Genomic DNA, 18172 nt, shown 5'->3' with positions numbered 1-18172 from the left:
CACTGATTAACAGGTACAGTATTTAAACAATACTCATGCCATTGTTTAAAGAATGCAAGCAAAAAATGCATCGTTACGGAGAATAACTAGATTTTGTTTTCAAGGCAAAATTCCTAGTAAAATTAGTTCCTAAACTACTGAAATGGTGACTTGATAATGTACATGTTCCAGATCATCATCCAGTGGAAGATCCTTCCACTGGAACAGGTTGCCCAGAGATGTTGTGGATGCCCCATTCCTGGAAGTATTCAAGGCCAGGCTGGATGAGGCTTTGAGCAACCTGGTCTAGTGGAAGGTGTCCCTGCCCATGGCAGGGGGGTTGGAACTAGATGGGCTTCAAGGTCCCTTCCAACCCAAATCATTCTGTGATTCTTTTGTCAAGTTACATCAGTGCCATGTCAAACGGAGACAGAGTAGCTGGACAGCCCAGTGCTTTCAGTATATTATCATTAGAAAAAGTTCCAGCTCCTCCAAGAAATGTTGTTACAGATAGAATACATAACAGTAGGTAGGAAAATGGGCTCAGACATGAGGGAAAAGATTAAGATTTCTGTCACAAACCCATGCAGTATTTCATACTCAAAAGGGATTGTGAAGGAGAGGTGTGCACCTGGATGCTACAGCTTTTAAAGACTCTGTCCAAAAATCCCCTGGCTAAGCTTTCAAAATCCTGCTCTGAGAAAGTACGGTGACTGGCTGGGTACACCACGGCCGGTTTCACCTTCTCTCCACATTTCCCACTCAAAGTTGCAGCCAAACCCATCCTCCACCGAAGCATCAGCCACCACCACCCACGTCAGGATCTCATTCTGTCAGTCACCAAGACCGAACTCTGGTCTGCTGAAGCTTGTTCTGAGCAACAGTTCCTAACACTGACGTTCAGCACCCGATAGGACTTTGCCGGTTGATGCCAGACACACACAGGTGGCTATAAAGGCCGCGAAGGATTCACGCAGTCAAACGTGTGATGCTCCACCCCGACTGAAAGCTTACCCCTGCATTCTGAAAAGCATCACAGGCCACACAAAACCAGGCTGTTTGTAAAACCTGCACCTTCTCGTCTGATCAAAGCTGTGTAGGGTTTCTTTTTGGTGTTGTTTGTTCACGGGTGAATGGTAAAAGTGGTTTTATTGCCACTGATTAGGGAAGTCATTATGGGACTCCTGAATTATCTTTAATTTGCTGCTAAAAGTAAGAACAACAGGAAAAGAGTAGGAGGAATGAATGAAAAGCACAACTGGAAACACTGTTTACAGGAGCTTTCTTCCACTTCGAGCCAACTTGACTCAGCTACCAGCAGAACATCACAAGATTATCTGCTCTATGTAGCGTTCAGTGCACACAGGGAGCAGGTGACTTGCTTAAAACCTGAAATTCCCTTTTCCCAAGAAATACTATTTCCCCTGTATTTCTTTAAGTTGGATTTTACACAAATTTACTGCACATAAGGAAGCGAGCAAATTGAAAACATTTAAAGCAACCTGGTCTAGTGAAAGGTGTCCCTGCCCATGGCAGGGGGGTTGGAACTAGATGGTCTTTAAGGTCCCTTCCAACCCAAACCTTTCTATGATTCTATGATAAAGCAAATGCGGAAAACATATTTAGGGCATTTATATATCCATAGGGAACGACACACGTTTGAACTTGTTTGTTAAGTAAGACTGCTCTCCTGGCAGCAAACGCTGCTCATCGTGCTGTCCCAGGTCAGAGTTCTGCATGCAGAAGCACGTGAGGCTCACTACTTTTGTCATCCACTGAAGTGACTGTTCTCAGTGTTATCCTAAGACGAGCTGCACGTGGTGGTTCAGAACATCAGGGGACACCTGCTCAAGTCTTAACGGCCCATTTTGCAGGCACACATTTGTGTAAGCTTGCATCCTATGACTTCACAGCACCTGACATTTTTAAATTCATTTAGAAAACAAAGAGTCATTATTAGAATCTTCTCCCAGAACACAAGAGCTGGAACTTTCAATAGGGGCCCCAAGGGATTAAGCAACCAGGCTCCCTCCAAGTCAATGAGGAAACAGGATCCTGAAGAATAGGTAAAGAAGCACCAAAACAAATTTCATACATACTGCATGGGTGTTACTTTCTTGGTGTTTGGGGATGGTTTCTTTGGTAATGTATTTCCTACTACTTCAGACATGAAGTAGGATTTCAAGTACTGCTAGAGACAGGAGTCTGAGCTCAAGGCAATTTATACCTGTTGGAGAACAGGAAGATTCTTAGGAATCCGTATTTAACTTTGGAATGCCCTCACTTCTCTCCTGGCATTATTCCAGGCCTGCCAAGGTACGTAGGTGACCACCCATACGTATCAGCAGTCCACAGCACTGTGTGTACACGTATGTGAGTTGTGGCACAATAAGTAACGGTGTGCACTTTGCATGACACGTGAAAACGTGTTTTTTTGGTTTTTTTTTTTTTTTTCAGCTGCAACACAAATTTAAGTAACTCTTTCAAGCAGAAAGAGAAAGCAACAGTACTGCACGTGCTGCTGTTTGGATAAAAGTCTCATTTTTAAAACTATTCTGTTTTCAGCCACAAATCTTCACTGATGGAGAACTGAAAACAAAAATAAGGTATGGATTCCCAATTAGAGTGTTTTGCCTATGCTGTCCAAAAGAAATAGTATTTTAAAAATATTCAAATTCAAAAGGTACGATTACAATTTGAGACAAGCAATTTAAAGCTTATTTCTTGTTTCTCCTATGATTTGTCTGCAGATAAATTTAGTTCTTGGATTACCATCCTCAGAAACAAGAGCTATGCATATCGACATGGGGATCATTTTCCTGAGACGCCCACAGCGTGTACTGTCTTCTCCAACCACACATATCCACCTACTTTGAAAAAAGGTCCCTAATTTTGCATGTTGTAGAACAGCACAGAACACACATTCTAAAAGACTATCAATATATATAGCACCTTGGTAGTTTTATAACAGTCTGCTCTTCGTATATCCTCCACAGCTGAGATGCTGTGTTATTCAGCCACTGTACTGTCCACTCACTTTTCTATATTACAATTCAAATACCAAAGGTACAGGAGAAAAAAATAAAATTAAGAAATTCTCTCTGCTAATTTTCTTTTTATTCTAATCTGATCTCCTGCTTTTATATGTGAAAAGCAGTAAAAGAGTCAGCAAGTACTGAAATCCTTAGCAAAATACCTTTTATTCCATCCCTTCACAGTCAACAGGTATTGGAACAAACCTTAGTTTCAGAAGCCAAAAATGCAAGTCTACAGGTGTACTTTCATATTTATGTTTATGGACCTTTTTATTCTGGATGTAGAACTGCATGTTAATACTTCATAAACTCAGATTTTTGTATCTGCATTACTGCGTGCCTCATAGTGAACAGTGCTGAATTTAGCATGTGCTGCCCAGCAGATCCAGGCTAAACCAAATGCTTGAAAAATGAAGACACGCTGGACGGAGAACACATCTGTTTGGACAGTCAGTGGGTGGTAGGTCAGGCTGTATGCAAAGGGCAATAGCTCCTTCACTCTAAATCCCCATGGAGACACTCCAATTAGAATAAATACACTCATGGGAGCAAGAGCAGAAATAGCTGTTACCCTTCAAGTTTACACCCCCGTTTACTGTGCATCAAATTTCTTTCTGGCATGGAACACAGGATCTAGCATTAAAAAAAATGAATCTATAGAAAAGTGAAATATTTGATTACAGTAGCAAGTCACCACTTCATAATGGTAAATAACTTGTCTCTTGGAATCATTATTGATCTGAATTCTCTTTTTTCTGTTGCGTGCTGGATACTGGTAATTCAAGACTTGCCCATAATAGAGGCTCTGCTTTTCTCATAGTGAGCTCGATCTTTGTAGCCGTCATGTTCACGTAACTCCTCTTCACATCGATTACCTAGAACAGAAAACACATTTCAGACTTCAAGGTAAGAAACAGAATACTAGATATTTAGGAACTAAGCTAGGAAGAGAATTTTATCACTGGATTTCAACAGATGTTTGGGTGGATGGAGTTCCCTCTGCCATCTGGAAATGTCACCCATCTCCCACTGCCAAGCTATGAATGTATGCCTGTGCATATATAACAGACACATTGGTCTAACACACCCATAAACATGCAATTACATCGTGTCAAGGGTTTCTGCAACACCACTATCATGGTGTCGCAATCTCAGGACAAATCGGGACAGAAATGACCTCAGGATGTCACCTTCTGCTCAAAGCAGCATCAATTATGTCATCATCATACCTGGTCACTTGGGGCAGTTGAGTCAGTTAACTGCAGATTACTGAATGACATGGAACAGATTTTCTTTAAATAATTAGAATAATGAGGAAAAGGAACTGTTTTGAAAGAGAGGAAAGCTGAGGCTTTGTGTTTTGTTATGCTTTGTTGTGTGTTTGTGTTTTTTATAATAGGAAAAGTTATTTTAATAGGAAAATTATACTTACTCCCCATAATTTCACACTGCGATGAAATTCCTTTTCTCCTTCAAATACAATATGGATGTTTAACTTAAAAGGAAAAAAAACCAACACCAGAAAATTTTGTCAGGCTTATAAAACACTGGACACTTCAAGTATGTTTAAGCAAAATATATCACATCAGGACTCAGATGCTACAATGAGCAAAGTGATCAAATTGTGCCTTAGACAGAGAAGTGAAAATCTATTGTAACAGATTCTGATACAGTACCATGGTCAATAGTGGCCATACATACATCCTGGCAGCTGTATCATTTTCTCCAAATGAGAAATCAGAGAAGCATTTTAACACTTGTGATACTACCAGTAGCTGTGAAACTGCATACTGCCAAGAACTGTATTAAATTACATTACACCAAATACAAGAAAATTAAAAATCTATAACTACTTATATGTATTGTGATGCAAATCTATCAGACCTGGGTTTTAATTGCAGAAGTCAAATTAAAGATTAAAAACATTAAAGTACAGATGTCCAAACAGAAGATGAATAAAAGCTATCCATGCTTGAACAGACACAAATGCCAAGAAACAGCTGTTACTCAAAAAATATTCTTATGCTATTGTACCTGTGCCTTGTAAATAAACCAGAGGCCAGACCTTCCTAACTTCAAGCTGCTCTAAGAATTAAATAGGAAAATGACACCTTAAGGCAGATACTCACCATTGTGCTGTTTGCTTCTACATAGCTAAGATCAGGAACTGAGTTTTTAGCATATACAGAAATAGTCACTTCTCCTCCAGTCTGGTGCCAGTCATGCCTGCATGGAACTACCTTCTTCCCCTATATAAGGAAAAAGTTACCAAAAACGACTTAAAATTGCATTCAAAAATATTTTTACAAGGTTAATAAGGATAAAAGCCCAAAACTATTTTAAAAGGACACTGTAAAAGGAAAAAAGCACCAACCCAGAAACAGAATGAAAACACCCCAATTAACCACAAAAAAAAAAAAGTTACTTGTTGAATTAACTTCCTTTCCATGACTACAGGTATCCAACAGGTAGTAGAAAGGAACAAAAACCGACTAAGTAACTTTCTCATTACCGCAAAAAATTATTAAATATTACCCTCTATTTTCTGATGCAGGAAAAATAAACAGTGAAAAAAACCCAAAACAACAACAAAAAGGTAATGTCAAAAATACCCTATTAGCTAGAAGGCTATTATCTCAATACACACACATTTATTATACAGTTTCTGAACATCCAGGTAAATTCTTTACAAGCATACTCTCCTGCTTTAGGCTTACAACTTCAGCTTTTATTTTAATCCTGCCTTTCGCCTTTGAAAATGTTTCTTAAAACACACACATAAGCCTTCTGAGCAAGCAGAAATTCCCTGACTTAAAGGGCTTGTAAAGTAATTGTTATAGAATGAGGTAACAGAAGTACACTTTCTGTTTCTTTATTTTCTTCTGTTAAATGTTACTGATGCTTGCAGTATCATAGAATGGTTTGGGTTGTAAGGGACCTTAAAGATCATCTAGATCCAACCCCCCTGCCATGGTCAGGGACACCTCCCACTAGAGGAACCCACAGTTCTCAGCAACAGACAATATATTCATAACAAGAATTTTGCGTTCACCTGCATTCAGCATGTGACCAGCTAATGTTTTTGAATTAAGTGTTCAGTTCTATTGTTATGTCCTATAATATTCTCTAAGAATCTTTTTAAACTTGTAACTTGAAAAACATTTCCATTCTAATTCTGCAGTTTGCTCCCAACACTGCAGTGAAATACCTACAAGCTAAACAGATGCTCTGTCTGCATCTGTTATACTGGTAGCCAAACCAAAACACTAAGTTAGATTCAGACCAGAAAAATCTTCCAATGTGTAATACAGAATCCAAATTAGACAGAATGAGACCCTTCCATACCTGATTCCCACCCATGGAACCTCATCGGCCTTATCCGCCCTGCCATCCCTACTTAAACAACAACTCAGGTCCTCTGGATGAAACCGGAGGCACAGGAATGTTACTACAGAAGGTGTATGGTAGCTCTCTACATGGTCTTCAGGTGAGGAAAGACTTCTAAGAATCTATTTTAAAGGAATACATTCCATATGGAATACCATAGACTTTCTTAACCAACAAAGCAGAAAAGAATGCTATGAAATAGTGATACTGTATGTGTCACTAAAACTAAAGGTTGTACACTATTACAAGTATATTTCTACCCTAGATACCTTCAAACTCCATTTCTCTGCTGTCATGCCGTCTGTAATGCCCCCTGTATTTTTTTAGAGGTAGTGAACTGTAACAGCTTGACTACAGCAGTAACTCAGTCAAGCTACTAACTCCATTTTGGTACTCAAAATTCAGAGCTGCCCGCTACAGACCGCAGCGTTAGTGGTACTTACCGCATCATTTTTAGTCCAGACATGTGTTCCTGTAGTGCAGCCTTCTTGAGCTAAAAATGTATTGAAGTCAGATGTTTTTCTCTTACAACAGCTCCAATACTTCATCCTTGAAAGTTTGCAAAGTAATTAACAAACAATATTTAGGACACTATTTACTGTGAGTACTTAAGATCTTTTACGCAATATTTATCTGTCTTTTCTGCAGTATTATTGCTAATTCAGTACACCCTCTTCAAGCACTGCTATTTTTACTGAACAAGAAATACTGAATGAAAACAAGGCACTATCTACAAAGAAAGCAGGAACACAAAGCAGACTAATAAAAAAAATATCAAGTTAATTGAATACTAACCCCTCATGGAATATAGGAACACCAGAATGGTATATACATACTTCTTCTGTGCTGTGTGGTCCTTCGTACGTCTATAAAACAAAGCATTTAGAGTATATTACTGCTACAGGACATGAACCAAAGGAAAAAAACCCAACCAAAACAGAACCCAGAACAGGAACATTGAACAAAGTACCACAAAGCTTTTGAGTAAATAATCTAAACCTAATGGCTTGCCCTAGCTTTTCAAAATAACCATTCCCAAAAGGTTCCCCAGCACTCCTCCTAATAAGCTATACTTTGTATTAGTTCAGTGGAGTACATCAATGGTGACATCATCTATGCTCATTAAGGTTACTTTTCATCCTGAGAGGTATCAATCTTTAAAAATACTGAATAATCAGACAAACAGGTACTGGGAAATCAATTAAATTTATCATTCATAAAACACATGGATCCTCAAAAGGAAGTAAATGAAACCATATACAATGCTGCCACTGTTCTTCCTAACACAAACAAGGGACTGCAGTTAAGTTTTCCTCCCACCAGAGTTTCAGCAAGAAATGCAAAATCTGCCCGATGTCCTGTGAAATACCTATTTTAATTCTACTGTCCCATTCTGTGCAACACAAGAGTGACAGTGTAAAAAGCTTTCCATTTAAATGGCTGTGTAATATAAAGATTAATTTTGGTGCTAGAAGTGTTAAAACATTTTCTTTGCAGATTCTTCTGGCAGGAAGCATGGATAAGATCTGCAGATGCTTCTGACCTATACAGAGATTACCATGAGCAATTCAAGTGTGATAAGGAAGCCACCTCTCACCAATACTATAGTTAACATTTTAACTTGAAGCACATCAGGATCATGGGTTTAACAAGCTTACTAATTAGAGGTTCAGGACAGGCTTAAAAAAAGTAATCTTAGAATTACCATATCCACAGTACGGAACAGCCCACGTTGTCCATACTGGTTGTCAAACCCACATTCGTTAAGCCTGAGGGACTTTGTGCCATCTCCAAATCAATTTGTAGCACACAAAAAACCCACCCAAGAAAGGAAACCAAAACCGTGAACTTAATTAGCAGCTGGGTTTAAGAGGGGAACTGAATCACTCACTTTTGAACAGCCTGCATTTTTACATGCCGTCCCAATCTTGATTTCATCACTGTCTTCCTCTGTAAACAGAATCACATTGTAGAAAACAGCAACAGAATTGTACAAAATACCAAACATTTTGCTTTTATGAAGAATTAAAATGAGCTGAAGAGTAGATAAGGAAAAAACAATCCTCTCAAGCTGTCTTATTTTCTGCCTGGCACTGAAGTCTGCCAAAAAGGTATGAAGAAACAGAAAATGTGCAAACATTCCAAAAGCTGTAGTATCTATGCACCAAATTTGAGGTTTTGTAACTTTACACTGTTTTAAGAGGGAAGGGGGAAGAAAAATAAAAAAAGAGGATTATTACAATCATAGGGGAAGAGTAATCACTCATCTTGTTTTTTAAAAACTAAGAATGTAAAAGGCTCCAACTGCTGTCTATAAATATACACAATGAAGGACTTTAGATTCCAGGTAGAAAGAGCTAAAGGACAGCTTTGGCACCAGAACGAGAGTATAAAATAACTACAAATGTAGACTGAAATTCAAAAGTATTTCTTAAAGAGCAGTGTAGGTCCGGAACCAAATTCCAAATAAAAGGTGGGAAGAAAAAGAGAGGAAAAACAGATGAGGGAGAACCAACTAGCCTTCAGTGGAATTTCACCAGTTTATGAAAGGCTTTACATGACACCGTGTTTGCAATGACATCGGAGTTCACTTCTTGGGAAACTCTTTCAGTCATATATTCAGAAATGCATGTTCCCAACCATGTCCATTCTACCAGGAAATCTTAAAGTAGGCAGTTCAAATAATTTTAAGGGGAACATACTTCCCCTAACACCCAAGTCTCCACATGCTTTACATTTCAACTTTGATTATGATTCCCTAGACTGGAAGGTATTTCCTGGATTATTAAGAACAAGAACATAATTACATGAAATAATTACTTCACAGACAACCACAAAACCACCAGTATTTCATTTATTTGTGGGACAATTAGCATCACATACCTACTTACCCTCCCTACAGCCTTACCTTTTTTCTCTTCGTTTTCTGACGACAGTTTCAGTTTGTCTAGTGCTTGCTTCAAGGAAGCTGACACTTTCAGCTGCAAATTTGTCATTGGCTCGTCTGGGCTAAGAAAAAAAAAAAGGTATCCAAGTATTCGTGTCAGCTTCATGAAAAATAATTTAGAAATGACAACAAAGTAGTAACTTTTAATCTTGCTATAAGGCTCTTCCTTTCCAATCTCCCTTACAACAAAAGGTTTGTAAATGCCAATTCTTACTGTTTATCGAAAAACAGACTAGAAACTTAGAAGGCAGTTTTGGACTACAACAGGAAATCCTAAATGCTCTACAGCAACAAAAATAAATCAGAGATATTAAGGAATCTAAATACAAGCATCTTAAAATTATTTTTTGACCTTAAAGAGCCTAAAAAACTAAACACGACTGCTAGTGGCATTCTAAGCTATGAGGCTTTAGACCCCCAATTTTTGTCTCCTGTGACCCTAAATGCTAGGAGGTCCAGTACTACCTTGTCCTAACCAGAATTCCTTTATCTTATTGGGAAACTTAAGATCTTAACATCATCACTGCTACCACGTTAATTTGGGAATTTTTACACTGAATAACCAAACCACCTTTAAATTGAGCAACTGACTACAAATCTGGCAACCCTTCGTTCTGTGCACTGTACCTTGGCCGTTTAATTGTTTCCAATGGTTTTGGTGCCTGAATTATGTGTTCTTGAAATTTGGGTTTCAGTTCAGCCAGCTCCTTTCGTTCAGAGGTAGTTTTGACTTCCGGTTTAACAGGCTCAGGAGGTTTCTCACTGTTATGGGGACCCTTTGTACAACCCTATGACAAAAAGCATATTTGTATATATATATATATACATACATGCGGTGTATATTTTTGTGTACACTATTAAAAATTATCAAAAACTGCAAGAATTTTCCTTATTTCTTCAGCCCCACCTTCTCATTTAGTCCATTCTGGCTGCAAAGGAAATGCAACTAAAGGTGGAAAATATCTTCATTTGGACATTATGTTAAAGAAAAATGCATGCTTCTGTAATCAAGCAAAGTAACAAAAATACTGACCTTCTTCCTTCATTATTAACAAGCATCTAAATAGGTTTTGACTGAACTAAGTATAGCCCTCACAGCTTGAAAATGAGACTCAGCTTCAACATTATATCACAAAATAGTGCATACAAGATTTAAGACAGTTGCAATAAAAGTATGCAAATTTTAAACCTACAAGCACATGTGCCATTTAATATTTATCACTGTCATTTGACAAGTATAAAAATCGTAAATAATCACGAGTACATACCGCAATGCTTAAGAAGTCAGAAAAGTCCGTTGTTCTCCTCTTACAACATGACCAGCCCTATCAAAATTTTGGGATAAAACAAGAATGACTACCTTGTAGCACATTATGATCAGAGATTATTTTCTTCCCTTCTTTGAACAATATTATCATTATGCCCATTTTTAAAAGCCAAAGAAACCTGTTACATCTCCCATTTCTAGTTCACTCATGCTGCCTTCACCAGAAAGTTGGGTAAACATGAGGCAGTATCTCCATGACAAGTTAGGTGCCAACTCTGTACCACAGAAAACAGAAGTGTTACTTTATCTCCAAGTAAGACGTAAGCAAAGCAAACAAATACTGTACCAGAAACTGGGCTCACCTGTGGCAGAATGTACAGGTTCCCTCCCTCAAATAATGCTTTTTTCTTTCCTTGAGCACTAGTCTTGCCTTTCAACTGCTTATTTCCCACCACATTGCTGGTTATCTGCATTGCACAGCCACCTATCTAACTACATCAATCAAGAGCACTTTTTTATTATATAAACCAGAAATTCAATTTTAGAGAACATTATCTTGCCACTATGAATAATGTATCTTAGAACTCGAACCTTATTAAAGGCAACAGCTTGACTAATAAACGCACCACTGCTCTGAGAGCTTAAGCAGTGAGATACAATGGGGTTTAGGTAGATGATTCTAAAATATTGTCAAAGTTTTAACTATTTCCACAGTAAAGGAGACAAAACGTTCACCCTGCCCACTTAGATTATCTAGAATTCATAGTGGGAAGAAAACTGCCCACATAAAATTGCAGTAAAATCTTAATTAGGCCAAGAAATAGGACAAGGGAAAAGTAGTACTTCTTGTACAAACAGTGCACGTGTAAGAGAAAGAGGGAGTGAACACCAGCTTTGAGGTAAGTGTAAAAGTTGTCTTTATACTTAGGTGGAAGTTTTATGTACTGTGTTATGAGTGCAACTATAACTTTGTACAAAACAAATTGCCATAATCTAAGTAACTACATCGCATCTGATCTAACAGCATCCGTCCCAGTTTGCCAGTGGCACATGGTGGCCAACTCCGGAGTCATGTACTGCAGTATGAGCAACAGCTCACAGAAACACGATACCCAGCACATACAAACAAGCTTCCGCGAGCCCAAAAGACAATGTTATGGTACAGGGATGAGATGCACTGCCAGCAGAAAGGGTTCCTAAGTATCAAGAAAAAAAGCTTGCCTCAAAGCTTGGTTAAACAGCAGTTTGGTGTCCTAAGAAAGGTCACTTAGGACATATGTATTCTACAGAAAACAGTGCCAGGCTCCATTTCTGGACACCAGATTTCTGACTATACACAATTAAATTGTTAGAATGATTTCCAGTACTGTTTTGGCAGTTGTGTCTCAAATAATTCCCTGTAGGTACTTCAGATGCATCCAGTAGATCCTGAAGCAGGAAAACAGTTTACTATAATGAATATGGGTCACAGTTGGCCTTGGCACTGGAGAACAGTCACAAGTATATTTAATTCCCTACTGAAGATGCATTCTAAGAATCCTGGACAGCTGCATCAGAGGCAGGGGCAACCAGTCCGAACTTAATCAACCCACTCATTTGTCAGATTAACAGAACACAATTATAGTTATGGCAGGCAAACGTCACATAAACATTAGTTCACTAGCCACACAGGGCCTTAAGCAGCTGGTTTGAATTCCAAGCAGGTTAACTAACTAGCCAGGAGAAGAGAAGGCTCCAGGGAGACCTTATTGCAGCCTTCCAGTATCTGAAGGGGGCCTACAAGGGTACTGGGAGGGGACTTTTTGCAAGGGCTTGTAGTGACAGGACAAGGGGTAACGGGTTTAAATTGAAAGCGAGGAGGTTTAGATTGGACATCAGGAAGAAATTCTTCCTGGAGAGGGTGGTGAGGCACTGGAACAGGTTGCCCAGAGATGTTGTGGATGCCCCATCCCTGGAAGTGTTCAAGGCCAGGCTGGATGAGGCTTTGAGCAACCTGGTCTAGTGGAAGGTGTCCCTGCCCATGGCAGGGGGGTTGGAACTGGATGGTCTTTAAGGTTCCTTCCAACCCAAACCATTCTGTGATTCTATGATTCTGTAAAAGAGTATGACACCTCTCAGTGCCTCCAAAGACCTATTCAGAGGACCTAAACTGTTGGTATTTTTGCTGGCCAGAGTTAAACCATGACAGATATCTAAAGTCAATCAATAGGAAACGTGTCATACACACTTGCATGGCATTTAACTGTATGAGTATAGTTTTTAATTTCTTTCTCAGGTTTGAGCAAGTGTGTTTTTCCAATTCCATGGGGTTGCTCATACATGATAGGCTGGACAACAGTTTCCAGCACCAAAAGATTTGGAATTAAAAAAGAAAAGAAGCAAAACATTTTACATATATTGAAAAAAAGATAAGACTTAAAAAGCTACTTGCATACTTACTTTGAGAGCATCATGAAAGACTGGCACACCTGGATGATATGTGCATGAATCTAGAAGAAAATGACTATTATTAATGTCCAGGCATAGCAAGAATCCTTATTCATCTGATCACAAAGCCAGCAAAAATTTCACACTTGCAATTCACATATGCCATGAGCTGTCCCACTTCCCCAAGTGCACATAATTATGAAGGAAAATAGACTCCATAAAAGATGCTTTCTGAGTGCATATATTAAACCTAAATAATGCAGACTTGTTTTCTGTATTATACAACACAAACCAGAAAGCAGGTACCTAAAACAAACTTCTTCTCCATATGGAGCAAATAAACATTTTATGTACCATCATCCATTGTCTTCATCAATAATTAATCCTTAGTGGTAATTCAGAAGTAAATAAGGTGTCCCTATGGCCACTTGACAGACAAAATACTGGTCTACAGCATCAAATACATCTCTTTGCACCTGATCAAGGTTTTCTATCTAGAAGCACTGTTAACAAGTAATCTTAACACAAATAGTGAATTCAGCTCATTCTTAATTTCCACTGTCTGGTATCCTAGGTCACTGAGTACTTGAACCCAAAGGCCAATCTTCCACAATCACAATTTAGACATGTCAATGCTATTAATTATTAAAAGGTTCTGTACAAACACTACACTGAAACACAACTTCCATTACCAGAACTGTTTATATTCACAGATGTTTATCAACATTACAGCTTCCTATGTAGCAACTGTTCCGTTTTTATTTAAGGGATATATTTTTCCCAGGTGTAATATAATTGCTCTGATTATACAACAACTTTGACATACACTGCATGGATAATGTTTAATGACGTGACTCTAGAAACGACAGGAAATACTACCTATCTTTTAGCCTTTAAAGCAAAAATTTTGTTGTTAGAAACAGATAAAATGAAAAGTGACACAAACTTTACTGACTTTTATAATAAGCCTCCATAAAACAGAACTGAAAAATATCACAGTTCACATAAGGGGGAAGAGAGAAAAGTGATAAATAACTTCTAGTAATCTTCCTACAGATATTAAATGGGCTTAAATACAACTAACTTTGTATTTTCACTTTTTATAAACGTACATTTTTAAGAAATCTTGCCTAGTATAGTTTTCTTTAGTCTTATATTCAGTGCCTAATTCTAAGGCACTAACACTGTCTGACTGACATGTTGCTTTAAGATGACGGTTCCCACCTTAACTCAAAAGGTGCATATTTTGGGACGTTAGTCCTTCAGCTGGACTTACATACATATCCATGAACTTCTACCAATTCCTTCAACTTCAGGATGAAAAGCTAATACTTTCGTAAATGTAAGCCTCACAGGAAAATTAAAAAAGATGTGGTTATTTTGTATGAAGATCCCAGGACTTCATTGCTAAATCAAATAAAAGTTAAAAATAGAGGTTACTCTTTTCCAAAAGTATGAAAGCATGTCATCATAAGCATCATGGCAGTAAAACTAAGCGCTGTTTGCAGCCAAGATTATTTCTGAATCAGAAGATTTAGTATTTCTAATCCCTCACAAGCATGCATGTTTAAATGAGGTGCTGTTAGCGCAACAACAGACTCTTACGATCCATTAACTCAGGGACAGCCTTCCTTCAGCTCACAAGTCAGAGGCAGACAAGCATCCATTTGTCCATCTGGCCAAGACCAATCCTTTTTCCCTGCTTGCCTCCTGAGTCCCTCTCTGCAGGAGGTACATCATGGAGCAAATGACGGCCCCCTCTGCTGCTGTCTCAGGAGGGCCATGCACGTTCCACAACAGAAAATGATGAGACCAGGAGCTCTGCCATAGCTCAGAGAGGCATTGGGACTTACCAACTAAGCAGTCTGACCACTGTGCATACCTGAAGAGAGTAAACTGTCACTCATTTTCACTCACACTGAACCCAACAACTCATGTGATTGAAGTTTACATCGATAAAAATATCCTACCTCAGACTAGGAATTTAGCACACATCAAGAGTCACCTGCGCAGTTGGAAGCATGTCTGTTCCTGATTTGTCAGAGTTCAACTGCCAGCCTCTGGTTGCTGTTCTACATTTTTCACTGAAAAAAAATCAAGTCATCTCTCCACTGCTTTTAATACCTTTCCTTAACCAGGACAAACTTGATGTTTTTCAAAACGAGGCATTTTCTCTCACCATCGTACCATTTTTGGAGATGCAAGTACCACTAATTTTCAGGTTGCTGGGTTCCTTTCTTAATGCTGATTTCATACCCAAACCAATCCTACTCTCACCATGCATGCACTACTGTTACTTTACTGCTACATCCTTGCTTATTCATTGAAGCACTTCATTAGCCCTTGTGTTAAATGTCAAAGTAGAAAACGGTACAGGTCATCAAAACTTAGAGGCATTTACAATGGAAACGTGTGGAATTCTGGAGGACAAAATGAGATGTGTCTATATACAGCTTGCAAACTGAGCTGCTGTCCTGTGGGAACACTGCAATACCCTGCAAGCTATGCTCTACAGCAGCCCCAGAGCAATGGAAGGTCATTAAACCTGATGAACACATTCAGCACCCTGGGGAACTTGATGCCTCCAAGAAGCTACTAAAGCTAGGAAAATAATTCCACTGAACTCAGACATATTGGAAAACCAGATGGAGAACAGGAAAAACGTGGTATGGCAAGAGCTTATAAACAGTTCACAGAGAAAAGAAAGGCTGAGCCTGAGAAACAGAAAGCCACACGGAAGACAGAGGATCAGAGGGTGCACTTTACAGGAACAGAGTTTGTTTGAATGGTGAGGACCAGACAAGGTTAAAGGAAGCTGATACTGGGCACACAGACTCAAAAACTCTAGACTATCCGTTCTTGCAGCTCCATCTCTCACTCACTCCACCTCAGAAATACGTAAAATAAGTTTTCTGCAGGTCTGTGACCATGTTTATCCTGCAGGTGCAACATCCTTAAGTCTGACCTAAGGAAAAATGGTGTAAAAAAGCACGAAAAAGCATGTGCTTCTGTTCTGGCAACGGACCAAATTAAACCACATTAAGAAAGATCCAAATCATAGCCTAAACCAAAAAATGCTGCAGTAGAGTGAAAAAATTGAGACAAATGCATAATGTATATGCTTTCCATTTGTTTGTGCATACCACCTTTACAACTGTCATTAAGCATCACTGCTTTCAAACCTAAACCAAATTGTGCATGTACTAATTCATACCACTATTTTAGCAGCAAAATTTGACCTGGCCCTGAAATGAATTACAAATGGTCATATGGCCACTCACAGGTTAAAAGAAAAATAAATTCAAAACCTAATGCGACTTTCAAAGTTAAATTCTACTTTCTATGTCTGATGCTATGCAAGTCTTCAACAGTATGGATTAACTAGTAGCTCACATATCTAAAATGCATGTGAAATTCGTACCTCGTCAGGCATGACAGATGATTCCATGACTGTACTATGTCACACCCGTGTAGACATACTCTTAATGCTTTCCCTCGGCTGTTTTTTCTGCCTCTCTTTAAGAGGTGTACAGTCCTTCATGTCAGCCATATGCCACTTGCTCATTGTTTGGAAACAATTAAGAGTTTCTACAGAAAATACATGCATATATTATTTCAGCCATCAGATTCTGAAGAGAAGATTAATGGACTTCTACAATGGTCATCACTGTGGGAATATCTATACTGCAGGCTGAATGCAGACAAAAAAACCCAAGAGATTCAATACTGCTTGAGGCCAGCAAGCTGTCTTTTCTACCTATTTTAATCTTTACAAAATCCTATTAATATATTGATTCTAAATGTAAGCATTAGATTAGATCAACACAAAACTACATAATTAAAGGGATCAGTATTTTGGGGTTTAACACATGTACTAGCATTAATGCCTACAGTATTTCAGAATTAAATCTAAACACAGCTCTGAAACAAACATGTGAATTTGATGGCCACACACAGCTAAATATGGATTTAGATGCTTCAGCAGCAATCATCCCATTGACCTTGGTGAAGTTTAGGGATGCTAAAAGTTATAATCGCTACTTCCACAGATAACATCCAACTTGATTTTCTGAAGTGGTTCATGAATAACTACGTTTACCTCCAGAACTGCTTAGTCTAGGACACTAATTCCAGTAAGTGTTCCAGTCATTTACCAAAAGAAACTTCATCTCAAGAAGCTGTTGTCCCCAATCCAAGCGCCACACAGTTAGCATAGGGCCATACCAATCAGATCAGGTCCACTACAACTCTGTAGTAGAAACACAGAAATGCATGGTAAAGAATTGCTATTTTACTGGAAAGAACAGGCCATGAAGACTCAGTAAGAATTTGTAATATAAACCCCCTTATCTGCTTTATCTTTTGGGGAAAAGGGGGTGGCGTAGGTGGAGAGATGACTAAACAGAAACACTCCACAGCAGTGTCTTCTTTTTGCGTTGCCAGTACCAGCGAGCCTTACTCAAAATGCTGCCCCTCTCTTTGGAAATACTTTGCCAGGAAAAATAAACAGACTTTATGCCACGGCTCTTAATCACAGAATATGCACGTGCTAGAACATGTTAGCCTGCTTACTTCTGAGCTTATGGGTCACTAAAACTTAAGCTAATGCAAAGAGGCCATTCTAGAAATTCAGCCAACAGAATTACTTCAAACCAGTTGAGAGGAAACCTGCTGAGAACTCAGGTCACCCTTTTGTAGCCTCTGTGGAACTAAAAATCCTAAAACGATAGTGTTTGGAAGATGTTTCCCCAGGTACTGGATTCCCAGTATACAGAGAGCTCACAGCACTTGACAAAGCAGATATACATGTATCATAAGACACATTAATTACCTGCTGCAAACCCACACACTATAATTAAAAAGAAGTTGATAACTTTTATGTATGCGGTATTGCATACAAAACACAGAGGCACTCAAAAGATAAACGTCTGTTGCTCAAGGCCTCCAGCTTCTACCTTTAGAATGTATCACAGCATTGTACAGAACTACTTACTGCCTCTTTTCCCGGTGCTGCCGTGAACAGTTTTATTACCACAGAGATCCCCAGGGCCAGGCTCACTGCCGGCCCCGCCCTTCCGCCTTAAAGGGACAGCACCTGCCAGGCACGGCGGGTCGCGCTCTCGCGCCCCG

General features: G+C 38.9%; 1 protein-coding gene across 1 annotated transcript; it reads right to left on the bottom strand.

Moving 5' to 3' along the window:
• Positions 1-3439: 3439 nt before the first annotated feature.
• CHORDC1 (cysteine and histidine-rich domain (CHORD) containing 1) lies at positions 3440-13104 on the bottom strand (the record flags this gene model as incomplete). The annotated part of the gene is made up of 10 exons (XM_010153017.1): positions 3440-3889; positions 4447-4509; positions 5144-5263; positions 6845-6950; positions 7197-7267; positions 8293-8351; positions 9310-9410; positions 9976-10136; positions 10617-10673; positions 13055-13104. Coding segments are annotated over 10 exons (932 nt in total), but the record flags the coding sequence as incomplete, so codon positions are not given.
• Between the last annotated feature and the right edge of the window lie 5068 nt (positions 13105-18172).

Source organism: Eurypyga helias, unplaced genomic scaffold (genome assembly GCF_000690775.1).
Source record: "Eurypyga helias isolate BGI_N326 unplaced genomic scaffold, ASM69077v1 scaffold5816, whole genome shotgun sequence".
NCBI lineage: Eukaryota > Metazoa > Chordata > Aves > Eurypygiformes > Eurypygidae > Eurypyga > Eurypyga helias.
The sequence above is the reverse complement of the archived record's forward strand: the minus strand, read 5'-3'. Positions and strand labels throughout refer to the sequence as shown.